This window comes from Poecilia latipinna, unplaced genomic scaffold (assembly GCF_001443285.1).
Source record: "Poecilia latipinna isolate Pla-1442-1.1 unplaced genomic scaffold, P_latipinna-1.0 Scaffold2642, whole genome shotgun sequence".
Lineage (NCBI taxonomy): Eukaryota > Metazoa > Chordata > Actinopteri > Cyprinodontiformes > Poeciliidae > Poecilia > Poecilia latipinna.
In genome coordinates this window covers 31,309-44,337 of record NW_015115258.1, presented here as the reverse complement: position 1 = coordinate 44,337, position 13,029 = coordinate 31,309, and the positions used below count along the sequence as shown (strand labels likewise).

Here is a 13,029-nt window from a genome sequence, read left to right as displayed (position 1 = left end):
GCAGGCACAGTTCTGAAGAGCGTGACGTCATGTGCAAAGAGCGCATTGGTTGCTTTGACGTCCATCATGGCGGAGCAGGCACAGTTCTGAAGAGCGTGACGTCATGTGCAAAGGGCCAGTATAACCTTAACCAATAAACAAAAGTAACTACACTCAGTTGGCCTTTACAATCTATCAATGTTCTCTAACAGCTAGACTTCTTTCTGCATGACTGAATATCCATCTCAGTTGAGCTGTATCTCACTTAGCAGTGATGCTAATCTAAATTCTTTCATGTAAACCAGAACCAGAGCTTTGCTGAACCATGCAGTCCAGAGTCCTTTTGAACTTTGATTTCTACAGCTGACTGAAGCAAAGGCCATCACGCTATGTGCAACAATGTGCATGTATGTGTGTAGCTGGTGTGATGGTGATGATGTGGAGGTTCCCACGATGGCCATCCATCCATTTCTTGGCACGCACATACACACACTCACAGGCCATATGGCCACCTCACAGCCCCTGCATGCCACCACTGTGATTTGGCTCTGGAGGCCCGCAGCTTCACCCACAGCGCGGCGTGGCTCCTTCTTCTTCTGCTGCTGCTGCAGATTAGGCAGAGAAATAAAAACGATGGCACAGAAAATTAAGAGTTATAAGAGCCAGTAGGCAGTCAGTGATGAGAGAGGACATTTGGTGGCGGCTCGGTCGGTGTTGTGGTGTTTGGTGAGCAGATGGCCGGGGCTCGAGGAGGGGCGTGTCCTGTCCTCGCGACCCTTCACAAATCACAAGTTCTCCCCTGAGGGGCTCACGACTCGCCGTTCAATAGGAATCAATGGGAATTACTCCACCAGAGAAAGAGATGAATGGGCGGCGGGGCGCGAGACCTCTCCCTTTGTTGTTCCCGCTGAGCGAGCGCGCGCGTGCACCGACAAACACGCGCTCACATGCAGCTATTCTGTCTCACACGCGCGCACACACAGATAGACAACAGGAAAGCACTTCAATTAAACAATCAGACCTCCACTTAAACAATTTTTACCCCGCCCCCACTCCCACTCACGCGCGTCCACGCATCTACATGCACGCACGCAAAAGAAGAGGGATCAGAGGGGAGGAGTTTCTGCTGTTTCCTTAAGACACACAATCTCCTGACATAAATTATGTTTTGGGGGGGAGAAGTGTCGTCTTGATGTTGTTGAGCTGAGGGGGCTCATCTCACATGCCTTTCAGTCACGCTTTGCTGCCATAATCAGGAAATGTGCGCCACGTCATGGCGATGAGTAACTGATAGGAGATACAGAGGGAGTGCAGAGGACCTCTGAAAGTCGGGATGAGTTTGAATAAAAACCTTCAAGACACGGATTTTACGGCATGCCAAACGAGCACCGGTGGCAGCAACACTGTGGCCTGAAATCAGAAATCAGCAGCGTCCCACAGCTCAGGGGGTAAATGTGGAAAAACTGAGGCAGGCAGGAATATAATGGCGTCAGCTCTTAAGGTTAAAGGCCTTTCAGTCAGGGGATCCACAGACACTAAAACAAGCTTACGCTGCAACAGAACTGCACAGTACCCAAACATTATACTCAAGGAAGCAGGGTCGGTCCAAACCTTTTTGAGGCCCTAAGCAGATTTTTATTTGGGCCCCCTAAGCCAACATTGTCAACAGCAGATGCTTTATCGTTGCTAAGCTACTGCGTGTGTGAAACACACAAACTATTATTATTAGCGTTGTTTGTCATTAGCTTACATCACGCCGGTGTTATTTTAACCTTACACAATTAGCAAACAAACCAAAACAAAAATTTGGGTTTTGAAAAGCAGAGTGGAATTTAAGTGTGCCATATTATATTATCTATCTGAAAGTTACATCAGCGGATAAACACCAAATTTACAGTCAACAAGTCTGATATTCCCCCAAGAGTGGCAGCAGCAAAAAGAGAGCAACCTTTTACCATAAAAGTGATGGAAATCGTTTTTCCATGTGACAGCATTCAGTTTGTATTACTCAATGTTATTTTAAATAATGCTATACAGTGGAGCATTAGGACTTAGCTCAGGCTGCACAATGTTTCTACACTTTTCATTGAACTCACTGTCCCAGACATGGTGGAGGCAGCATCATGCTGTGAGAACACTCTTTCTTCTTATAAACCTTGAACATAGAAACACATCAGCCTGTATGTGTTGACATGGCTGAAAGCTGGCCATATGTTAGCTGTAGATTGTGAATTGGCTCCTTGTTTGTGGACCAAAACACTGATGCTATGCAGCGCAGCTTCAACTGGAGATGTTCATTAAGGCCCTTCCTCCTCCTCCTCCTCCTCCTCCTCCTCACCAACCTGTGTGCATGTTGATAGACATAAAAAGTGGCATAGTGCTCTGGTGCAGCGCCTGTTTCTCAGTGGGCGCTGCTGCTGTGCCAACACAGTAATAAATAAATAATTCAGAGCGGAGGCCCTCTCACCGGTCTCTGCTGCAAAGCCTTAAGCCTGAGGTGATTGACAAATGTGGCACCAAACACCAATTAACTGCTCTGGCCAATCAGCAACTCTCTTTAAAGCCTTTCATTTACTTTTTGTGAACATAGCCCACGTATTCACGTCTTAGCTGTAAGCAATGAGAAAGCCTTAAGATATTTTACAAATATGACACAGCAGAAGAAGAGTAGCATGCTGAGGGATTTACTTAAAGTTTGATCAAAGAACCATTAGCATCTAAAGCTGCTTTAGGGCCAGAGGCCAGCTCATAATAACTTCATGGCAACAAGTGCGCATTCTTCCCCGCATTTTTCTGCGGATAAAAAACACACATATGCAAATAAGTTTGTGAGTTCATGTGAGCTGATGTCATCCGGCTGTGAGACAAACAGGCCTGCACGTCACTTTTTTAGCAACAGATTGTTAAAAAACCAGCTCATGTTCGTGTCTCTACATGATAGAATATTTATTTATATGTATATAAACACACGTTCAGATTACCGTTTATAAAACTGGCCGTGCTCTCCGTGTCTGTGTGTGTGTGTGTGTGTCTCTGGTGTTGTATTATTGTGAGAGAGCAGGTGCTGCCGGCCCAATTAACATACAGCTGAAAGCACAAAGAGAAAAAAGTTTACTCCCTCTGTGAGTGCCCTCCTCCTCATCCTCCCTCCGCCCTCTCCTCACAAAGTCCCTTAATGACAGCCACGCGAGTGACACACCACCATGTACTTTTTTTTTTTTCTTTTGCTGCCTTATACCAAAGAGCATGTAAGGAAAATACAGGCATGAAGAGAAATTAACGTTTGAGGTGCACTGATCTGTGATCCTTGTGCGTAATTTGGGGGAATATTTGCGCACCGATGTGATGTTTATGTTTGGAGAGTGTAAAATTGATGTTTACAGCCTTACACGACTCAAGATAAACACAAACACACTGTAAATATTTATAGAAAACTCTGATTTAACTAGTAGATAAGCGCTTTGTAATGTGTTTTTTTTCTAGATACTTAGGGAACTATTTATTAATTAACCAAAACAGTTCATCTGCCAGCAAACATATAATTAATTTAACGATTATGGACGCGCATTTTAGTTCAGTTAGCCTGCACGGAGAAGATCTACGCGTCAATAAATTACTTCAACAGGAACAGATTGACTGGTTTTGGGTGGGAACGTTCAAAAAAACGGGGTAACACCATAGGAATGCGATGGAGCAGATGGTCGTTAGCGGCTGGCTTGCGCGGCCAGCCAGCCACCATCAGGCCAGCCAAGACTTCACCATAGTCAGCTCAGAAATGAGAACCCACCGTCTAACTGGCTGCTGCTGCTGCCGCTGCGCAAATAATAAATCTCCCGGTAGAGTTGAGGATTTCGCGTGGAGGTAAAAGAATTTGTCGGAATGTAAATAGGCTCCGCGCGGTGGAGGAGGGAGCCATCAGGGGAAGCGAGAGGTTGTTGTACATTTAACAGCTCAGTAGCCATTTGGTCTGTCCCCTTGAGAGAAAAAGAGAGAGGGGGGGGGGCTTCAGTTTTTTTTTTTTTTTTTTTGGGGGGGGGGCTCCTACCCTCCTCCTCCTACTGTTTCTTTGTAATGGCCCCGGGGCGGACTTGTGGTGGTGGTGGAAGGAGGGGAAGAAGAGAGGCAGAGGGCCTCATTTGCATCTTATTACTCTTCGCTTGCTGGCCCTGTATAAAACCCTGCGCAGGGCAGAAAACCTATCAGACTTACTCACTGATACATGTCATCAAAGGAGAGGGAGCGGAGGTTGTTTTCTGTGTTTAGGATGAAAACATCCTGAAAACAAAGAAATAAACTGGAACAAATAAAGAAGATCATCTTTTCTACAACCTAGTTGGAATTAACTCCGATATTTCCGCTCTGGATTTCTCTAAGGGGGACTATTCCGCTGGATCTTACTTGAATCTGTGAAAGTCCGACTCGTTTTGAGAAAAGAAAAGAAAAAAAACAAATCCGACACTTTTGAGGGAGTGAGCAGATGGACAGGTGACCTACGCGCTCCAGGAAAAGTGTCTCCTAATTTTCAGCCTCGTGCGTAAAAACGTCGCCTTGACCGTGAGCGCAGCTTTGAAAACTTTCTCCATGAGTGTTTGAGTGGTGCCACACGGACCCGCGGAGCTTTCGCTGCTTGTTGAGGAGGCTGTCAACACAATGGGACGCCTGTGTCTGCTCCTCATTGTCAGTCTGTCCTCTCTCACCTGCCAGGTACGTCCCAACATCCAGGGCTCCTAAGATCTCATTCTAATTTACTCACTCTTAAGAGTCTTTTCTCAGATCTTTCCCATACGAGTGTTTCCCCCCCTCTGTGTTGTAGGTTTTGTGCTCAGGCGTGTTCGAGCTCAAGCTGCAGGAGTTTCTCAACAAGAAGGGGATTGCTGGGAACGCCAACTGTTGCCCGGGAGGCGCCGCGCACCCGCAGGGCCACCAGCAGTGCGAGTGCAAGACTTTCTTTCGGGTCTGCCTGAAGCACTACCAGGCCAGCGTCTCTCCGGAGCCTCCCTGCACCTACGGCGGCGCGGTGACTCCCGTCCTCGGCTCCAACTCCTTCCAGGTGCCGGAGACCAACGCGGACAGCTTCACCAACCCGATCCGCTTCTCCTTCGGCTTCACATGGCCGGTGAGTAACCGGAGATGACAGTTGTTATCCCCCACATCACTTATCATCACTTATCGTTTTATGTTACTGGCGTAGGAATTGGACTTTTGTGATGGATTTTATGAAGGGGGAAGAAAAAGCCCTAACAGATGCTCCCAGACTCAACACTTGTGAGGGTCTTTGTCAGCAGCGTGTGAGAGGGGCTATTGTAGTAACTCTGCGCCCTTTGGTGGGAGAAAACAGGGAGGGGATGCGGGCGAGAGAGAGGGAGAGAGGGGAGGTGTCTCCAAAAAGATTTCCCCCTCCGATCAGCCGTGGTGGGAAATCTAACATCCTCTGAGTTGGCACATCATTTGCAGCGCAGCGTGAAATTCCGCCTCATTTTGGGTTTTACAGCGGTGTCAGAGTGTGATAGTGGCAGGGGTGTGAAAAACAGAAGAAGGAGCAGGTAGCCCGGCCTTATTAGGCCTCTAATCAGTATTAGAATTAGACTGTGAAGTTTATGAGGGCTCCTAATGGCCCTGTGGCTCTGGAGGCTAAAGGTAAGGGGGAGGTTTATCTGCAAGCAGAGCAGCTGTTGACTGTCTGTCTGTCTGTCTGTCCTCAGGGGACGTTTTCACTGATCATTGAAGCTCTGCACACGGACTCCCTGGACGACCTGACAACAGGTGGGTGACAGAACAGGTGTGTGTGTGTGTGTGTGTGTGTGTGTGTGTGTGTGTGAAACGATGGTCTTGCAGAGGCATGTTTTCCCACTCAGATCTCAACAAGATACACTCATGCTTTTTACATTTCAACATTTCACCTAAAATAAGGTCATTTGTGTGGAACTCAAACATGCTTTCGACTCTTATTGTGGGTTTTATTTTAAAGTTAGTGTGACATCTTTTCCCATCATTTATTGCTCTGAAGACACAGTCAGTGACAGCAGAGATTGTTGTTTGTATTCCAGACGCTGGAAGTAAGTTTTGCATCTTGACCTTCAGAGTGACAACAAATGACCTTGTTCAAACTGTGATCCACTTCTTCTGCAGAGAACCTGGAGCGGCTGATCAGCAGGTTCACCACGCAGCGGCACCTGACCGTAGGAGAGGAATGGTCCAAGGACATGCAGACGGCCAGCAGGACGGAGCTGCGCTTCTCCTACCGCTTCCTGTGCGATGAGCACTACTACGGCGACGGTTGCTCCGTCTTCTGCCGGCCCCGGGACGATGCCTTTGGACACTTTACCTGCGGCGAGCGAGGCGAAATCATATGCAATTCTGGCTGGAAGGGCCAGTACTGCACTGAACGTGAGTGGGTTTGCTCATTGATCAAACTCTTTCATTACGCCGGTGCAAGGAAGCTAAATGAAAGAGCAGGAAGGAGGGATGAAAAATGAAGGGAGGCTTTTCCAACTCAGTGGTGAAGCAGTGGCTAATATTTGGATCTGATGCTAAGCAGAGGATGATGATGTGTGCATCAAGCTCACAGAATCCTGTAGTCCGAATATTATTGACCAACACAACAATAGTACATACGTTAGACGCAGAGGTGAGTAAAGTACCCAAAAAGTTGTACTTAAGTAAGAGTAGCAATACTTCAACATGTTTTACTCAAGTAAAAGTAAAAAGCAGCCAAGAAATTATTCAAAAAAGTATTTGGTGAAAGTCTACTCAAGTGCTGAGTACCTGATCATTTAATATTTAAAAATACATCATCAGATGGACCAAAATATAAAGTTATGTACATTTTGTTATGAAAATTATCCATATAACAAAATCACAAATTTGCAAAATCAATTTCTTTCTTTAGAAAACTTTAACAGAAACTCCAAGTGTTTGTATCTGGTGAATGTTTGGTTAAAACATGTTTGTTTTTCACTTAGTGGATAAAAGATCCAGAGATTTTACTCAAGTAAGAGCAGAGACACTTAATAATACAATTACTGAATTAAAAGCATAGCAGAAATACTTATAAAAGCAAATTATTTTCCAAAAACCTACTGAAGTAAATGTAAGTAGTTACCACCAAACTCTGATTAGTTGCTACCTAATCACTTCCATTTTAAAGGAATTCTCTTTCAGTCGTCATCAAGATTTTGGGGTTTTTCTTTTTCCTGCACAGTTTAAACAACAGTTTTTCAATCCAAAGTTTATTTCTCCAGCAGTCGTTTGCCTCTCTTTATTGTCGGATACTTTTTCCAGCTCATAAAGGAGGGCCCGTGTGCAACAGGCGTCAGTCAGTTATCCCATTGCACCAGAGGCCTCCGTTCTAATGAGCCGCGGTGGCTCCTCAGTAATTCACACGCCGCGTGCCTTCCATTAGACCGCTGGGGCCTCCTCGCCCCCAAACCTCCTCCCCGATTGGCCAAGTGGGGGTCCTATATTGTTGCGGCCGGGGCCGGTGATTGGCCGAGCCGGGTCGTGTATTGTTGTGGAGGGGGCAGCTGCTCAGTGAGAGGAGACAATGGAGCAGCTGTCTGGTGGTTAGCTCCTCACAGACCAGCTGGCCCTGGGGGGAAAAGGTGGAGGAGGAGGGGGATGAGGAGAGAGGGAAAGAAGGGGAGAGGAGGAGGAAGAGGAGATAAGGAGCAGGGGAGGGGATGGAGGATGGAGGATGAAGGAAATAAAAAGGAGGAGGACAGAGGCAAGGGGTGAGAAAAGGGGACTTCTGACCCACAGTCAAGGGGAGAAAGGGGGCTTTGTGTGGGGGGCTTTTTGTTGTAGAGCTAGCCTGTTAAAAGAGGGGCTTCTTGGCTGGTTCTCCTTCTTTGAGACCCAAACTGTGATAGCTTCCAGCTTGGCTGAAAGGTAGTATTTCATCAAAACACCTAAAACCTAAGGGTGGTCACACATGACCCGATGACAATGATTCCCTTCAACATGCTAAAATGTGAACCAGAGAGACTGAAAGAGTAGTCAGATGAGTAAACACACAATCCAGAAGGCAGACAAGCAAGAAGCAATGTAAATGTTGGGGTTTTTTTCAGGGTTGCAGTTTGAAAATCTTGTCTTTCCTGGTTTGGCTGATCTGTTTGTTTTCTTTTTACAGCTATCTGTCTTCCTGGATGTGATGAAGAACATGGATTCTGTGACAAACCAGGAGAATGCAAGTAAGTTCAAAATAAGCTGCTTTTACCCGTCTCTAAACGAGGGCAGGACAGTAAATCAATAACAATATATACTGCAATAGACTCGTGATCAACTTTAAATAGATAATACGCCTAATAGAATTTTCACTGAACTCCAGAACCGCACAGCATTCTGGGAGATGTAAGCAGATTAAAGGCTTTAGTCACTCAGCCTCTCAAGGTTACCTAAGCAATTTCTCTTTGGGATCAATAATGTATTTTTGAATTGAATTGGTGGCCTCAACTAACTCGCTCACTCTTTGGTTACATAGCAACAACTTGCTGAGGAACTTTTGGTTACCTAGCAACAATCCGTTGAGTAACTTGCCCAGCAGGAGTTTAAGGTTTCGCCATTGTGCCTCATAATTACTTAAAAATAAAAAAACTACAGCCTGGAGTAAAAGCTGTGAATAAAAGAGTAAATGTCTTATCACTCGTCTGGCAGTATTTCAGATATTTAAAACAATGAACTAATCAATAATTACTGATATCGACTGATATGAAATGCTTATATCATGATACGTTTTTCATCCATCTTGTCCAGCCCTTCTGTAACCTAAGCTAACCTGACCTTCGTCTCCTTCAGTTTGATATTAACTGGTTGGTGTGCTCCCAGGTGTCGTGTGGGATTCAGTGGGCGTTACTGTGATGACTGCATTCGTTACCCAGGTTGCCTCCACGGCACCTGCCAACAACCCTGGCAGTGCAACTGTCAGGAGGGATGGGGTGGGCTCTTCTGCAACCAGGGTGAGTTTGTAGACAAGTTCACTAAAATGCTGCGCTGCTCTTTGAATCCCTTCTGTCCTTGCTTGTCTGGTATTTAATCTGTGTGGTTCATAAGTGCAACTGTTTGTATTTCCAGACCTGAATTACTGCACACACCATAAGCCTTGTCTTAACGGAGCCACCTGCACCAACACGGGACAGGGAAGCTACACATGCTCCTGCCCTCCTGGATACACCGGTGCTAACTGTGAGATCCAAGTCAATGAATGCTCAGAAAATCCCTGTCAAAATGGAGGCAGCTGCATTGTGAGTACCACTTTAAAGACATGAGAATGTCTTTTGGTACAGCAACAGTCTTAAGCTTGTGCCTAACCAAGAATTGTTGTCAACAGGACGATGACAACGGCTACAAGTGCACATGTCCACCTGGTTTTTATGGAAACAACTGTGAGCTAAGCGCCAATACGTGTGCAGACGGGCCGTGTTTCAACAGTGGACGTTGTGTGGACAACCCTGAAGGTGGCTACTTCTGTCAGTGCCTAATGGGATATGCTGGGTTCACTTGTGAGAAGAAAATTGACCATTGCTCCTCCAACCCTTGTCTAAGTGGTAGGTTGTTGTGTTTTATCAGTATACCCTACTCCACATTTACTTCTAAGTCAAGTGGTGGGGAACTGGGAGACTAATCATAATGATGCTTCACTTTACAGGTGCAGAATGTGTGGATCTGGTTAACTCCTACCTGTGTGAGTGTCCAGAGGGCTTTTCAGGGCCCAACTGTGAGGTTAGCAGCGGCATTTCTGTACTGTGCCAGTCCTTTCCTTGTCAGAATGGTGGAACTTGTCAGGACACAGTGGATGGCTACACATGCAATTGCCCACCAGGTATGACCGTTTTTAATCTACTTTCTTGATAAATGTTGTTTGGACCAATTTTTGAGACTCTGAACTTTTCTTTGCAGGATATACGGGCAAAAACTGCAGCTCTCCAATCTCTCGGTGCATTCACAACCCGTGTCATAATGGAGCCACTTGCCATGAACGTGGTGGACGCTACGTGTGTGCTTGTGTGCCGGGCTATGGTGGGAATAACTGTCAGTTCCTCCTACCAGAGGTTCCCAAGGGTTCCCAGCCCGTCGTTGATGGACCAGATCGGCGATATTCATCTTCAGAAAGTGGGAATACTGAGATTGCGGAGGATGACGACAGCGGATTCCCGTGGACAGCTGTCTGTGCCGGCGTTTTCCTCGTTCTTGTGATCCTGATCAGTTGTTCTGTGCTGGTGGTCTATGTTCGCGTCAAACTACAAACCCGACACAGTCACCATAGCGACAGTGTTCACAGTGATAGCCAGGAGACCATGAATAACCTCACAACCAATAACTGTCTTCGAAGTGACAAGGAGCTTGGTGGCATGATGACGACATCAATTAAAAACACCAATAAGAAAGCAGATTATCATTCGGACCTTGCTGGATCAATTGGGGGTCTGAGTGGAATCAGCAGCCTCAATGGATCTGAGAAAAATGGCTTTAAGCCTCGTTACCCAAGTGTGGAGTACAACCTGGTCCATGAACTCCGGCAAGACGATCTGTCGCCATGTACAGAGGAGGACTGCAAACAACCAGAGCCCAAATGTGAGCCACTAGATGAGCCCAGCAGAGGGGAAGGATTCAGGAAAAGACTAAACAGGTACTCAAGAATTACCCTAAACACATTACAACCCCATGTAGAATGAAGGACAGTATTTCTAATCTCTTTGTTGTTCATCCCACAGTGATGCTTCGGAAAAGAAAGCATCGGCAGAGTCACCAGGATGCAGCGAAGCAAAAGATCAGCCATCCTCTGATTTAAACTGTCACACAGCGAGGGACCCTCAGTACCAGTCAACCTGCGACCTCAAATTCCAGCCAGCCAATGAGGCTGTGTACCCTACTCCCAGTGACAGCCGGTACCCCTGTTCCAGCGATACCAAATACCAGTCTGTCTACGTCATATCAGACCAGAAAGATGAATGTATCATTGCTACAGAGGTGAGAACACAGCCTGTTTTATCTGTTTGAGCTACCACACCAGAAAAATAACCTTCCACCTGCACTGGTGCCCCAGCACTAACTTTGTTTTCTTTGTTTTACAGGTATAATTATGGTACCAGTTTCCTGTGGTTGATGTTAGTCCACACACACCAACCCTGAGCAGTAGAGCTCAGCTTGTTTCTAGGAGGTTTTACTCCTGCTGTTTGCTGCTGTTCCCTGGGATTTCCTAGAGGACTTTGAGCCAAGGTGATGATGTGCCAGTGCAGACGCATCACCCGCTTGGTCTTGACTGAGGACTACAGTGATACTACGGGTCAATTTACAATATCCTTGGCCTTTGATGGACGCAGGTCTTTTGGTGACTCTATGCTATGGATGAAGCGCCAGAACAAAGTGCTGGCACTTGTACAGACGTTGTACAGACAAAAGGCTGACTCAGACAGTCAAAACTGCTGGAGAACTCACAAAGAGCTTGCTTGACGTCTCCTTGCAGCACTGGAAGATTTACAGCTCATCAGTGGATGAACTGTTCTCTCCTGATGAGCAGCGGAGCATTGACTTGGATATTGACCGATGATATTGTACGGTGATGTACCGACTAAATGAACAATATAGTACCTTTAGTGTACTGAAAATCTTTAAAGTACTGCTGTAGTACTGTTACGTGCTGTGGTTTTACATTGCTGTGTAAAATCTGTCCTGGATTTCCAGTAGTTTATGTTCTGCACAGTGCTGCAGAGTAGAGTGTGGAGCTGTTGCAACAGTAGGAGTCCCTGTAATTTTAGGCTGACCATTTTTAGAAATTCATTCAAGGTATCACAAGCAGAACTTTCCATATCAGATTATCTATAGAGTCTAGGACCACTTGTAGGACAGCCGAACACCTTCAACTCTACAGCACTGGCAGATGTAGCTGAGCTGGTTCTCAGCAGGAAACAGAGAACTGAAAACTCCAGTAGTGACTGCAGATCGATCCACCATGGATACTGTTGGGCCATACTGGCCTCTGAGCCCTGAAAAGTCTGATACGCAGGGCGATGCTTGGGGCAAGGGATACAAGACTAAACAAATCAGACCAGTACATGCATCATATTTAATTATCAAATCATCTGTTCAACTTAAACCTGACTGTTTGGCTTCTTTTTATCCTGACTTCGTAATAATGTTTTTCCAAGAGAACAAGGCCACGCTATAAAGTCTTAACTGCCAAGACCTCATTGCACTATAGAGGTATGTGTGCATATGTGTGTGTGCAAGTATGTGTGTACAGAAGAAGTAAATGGCCGCTTTTGGTGTCGATGTATGCACTGCCCTCTCCCGCCCCAGTCTTCCACTATCAGCCGATTCAAGGACACCATGACTCCTCCTGCCGCTGGTTAGGATCTTTTGTTTTGTTTTTTTAAATTTATTTGTTATCTAAAGAAAGATGTATGCGTTTAATTTAATTATGTAATTATTTTTGCTTCAGTTTGTTGTGTTGTTTTTGTTAATCTTGTTATAATTTAAGTTGTGTTGTTTTTATTTGGCAGATGATGTATGTATGTAAGTATATATGTATGCATGTGTTAGGCACTTGAGACCACTGTGACTGTGTTGTATTTAAGAGAAAAGTCGTATGTACAGAGCCTGTCATTTTTATAACTGGAAAATGCAATATTTTTCCAAAATAAAAGAGAAATGAAATCTACTCTGGTGCTGGAAAATATTTTCATGCTAAGGCAGTACTGCTTGGATTAACTCAGAAGACGGCAACGAAAGCACAAGCACGTTAAAAAGTTGTCGAGCAAATTTAGGCAGAGGGATTTGCCGTCACTAAGTGATTGTGTAAGTAGTGTTTGCATGATGTGTGTGTGTGTGTGGGGGGGGGTGCCTGTGTGTGTGTATCTGTCTGACACAGCAGAAGACTGTCTCCTTCTGGAACCACTAAATGAGACAAAGACACACCCCATAATCATAGACCGCTTAGCAAGCCTCCTCTGAGGCCAAAGTCATTTCTCTGTGCGGATCCGAATGTTAGTCCAAATGTGTGTGTTTCATTTCCTTAATGTGTTTGTGACTGGATCTCTTTTTGTCTATGAGCCT

At 45.6% G+C, this 13,029-nt stretch overlaps 1 protein-coding gene across 1 annotated transcript; it reads left to right on the top strand.

Moving 5' to 3' along the window:
* Nucleotides 1-4,166: 4,166 nt before the first annotated feature.
* LOC106938615 (delta-like protein D) lies at nucleotides 4,167-12,634 on the top strand. The gene is made up of 12 exons (XM_015020726.1): nucleotides 4,167-4,683; nucleotides 4,793-5,095; nucleotides 5,682-5,742; nucleotides 6,109-6,366; nucleotides 8,108-8,168; nucleotides 8,803-8,933; nucleotides 9,049-9,218; nucleotides 9,305-9,521; nucleotides 9,623-9,796; nucleotides 9,874-10,603; nucleotides 10,689-10,944; nucleotides 11,049-12,634. The coding sequence occupies exons 1-12, from the start codon at nucleotides 4,630-4,632 to the stop codon at nucleotides 11,052-11,054; spliced, it is 2,421 nt and encodes an 806-aa protein (XP_014876212.1). The 5' UTR covers nucleotides 4,167-4,629; the 3' UTR covers nucleotides 11,055-12,634.
* The last annotated feature ends 395 nt before the right edge of the window (nucleotides 12,635-13,029 follow it).

Bases quoted from the DNA above. Each gene is read 5' to 3' on its own strand.
- LOC106938615 (XM_015020726.1), top strand. From the start codon at position 4,630: ATGGGACGCCTGTGTCTGCTCCTCATTGTCAGTCTGTCCTCTCTCACC. The intron at 5,743-6,108 runs GTGGGTGACAGA...CTTCTTCTGCAG, and splicing joins CCTGGACGACCTGACAACAG to AGAACCTGGAGCGGCTGATC. The intron at 9,219-9,304 runs GTGAGTACCACT...TGTTGTCAACAG, and splicing joins AAAATGGAGGCAGCTGCATT to GACGATGACAACGGCTACAA.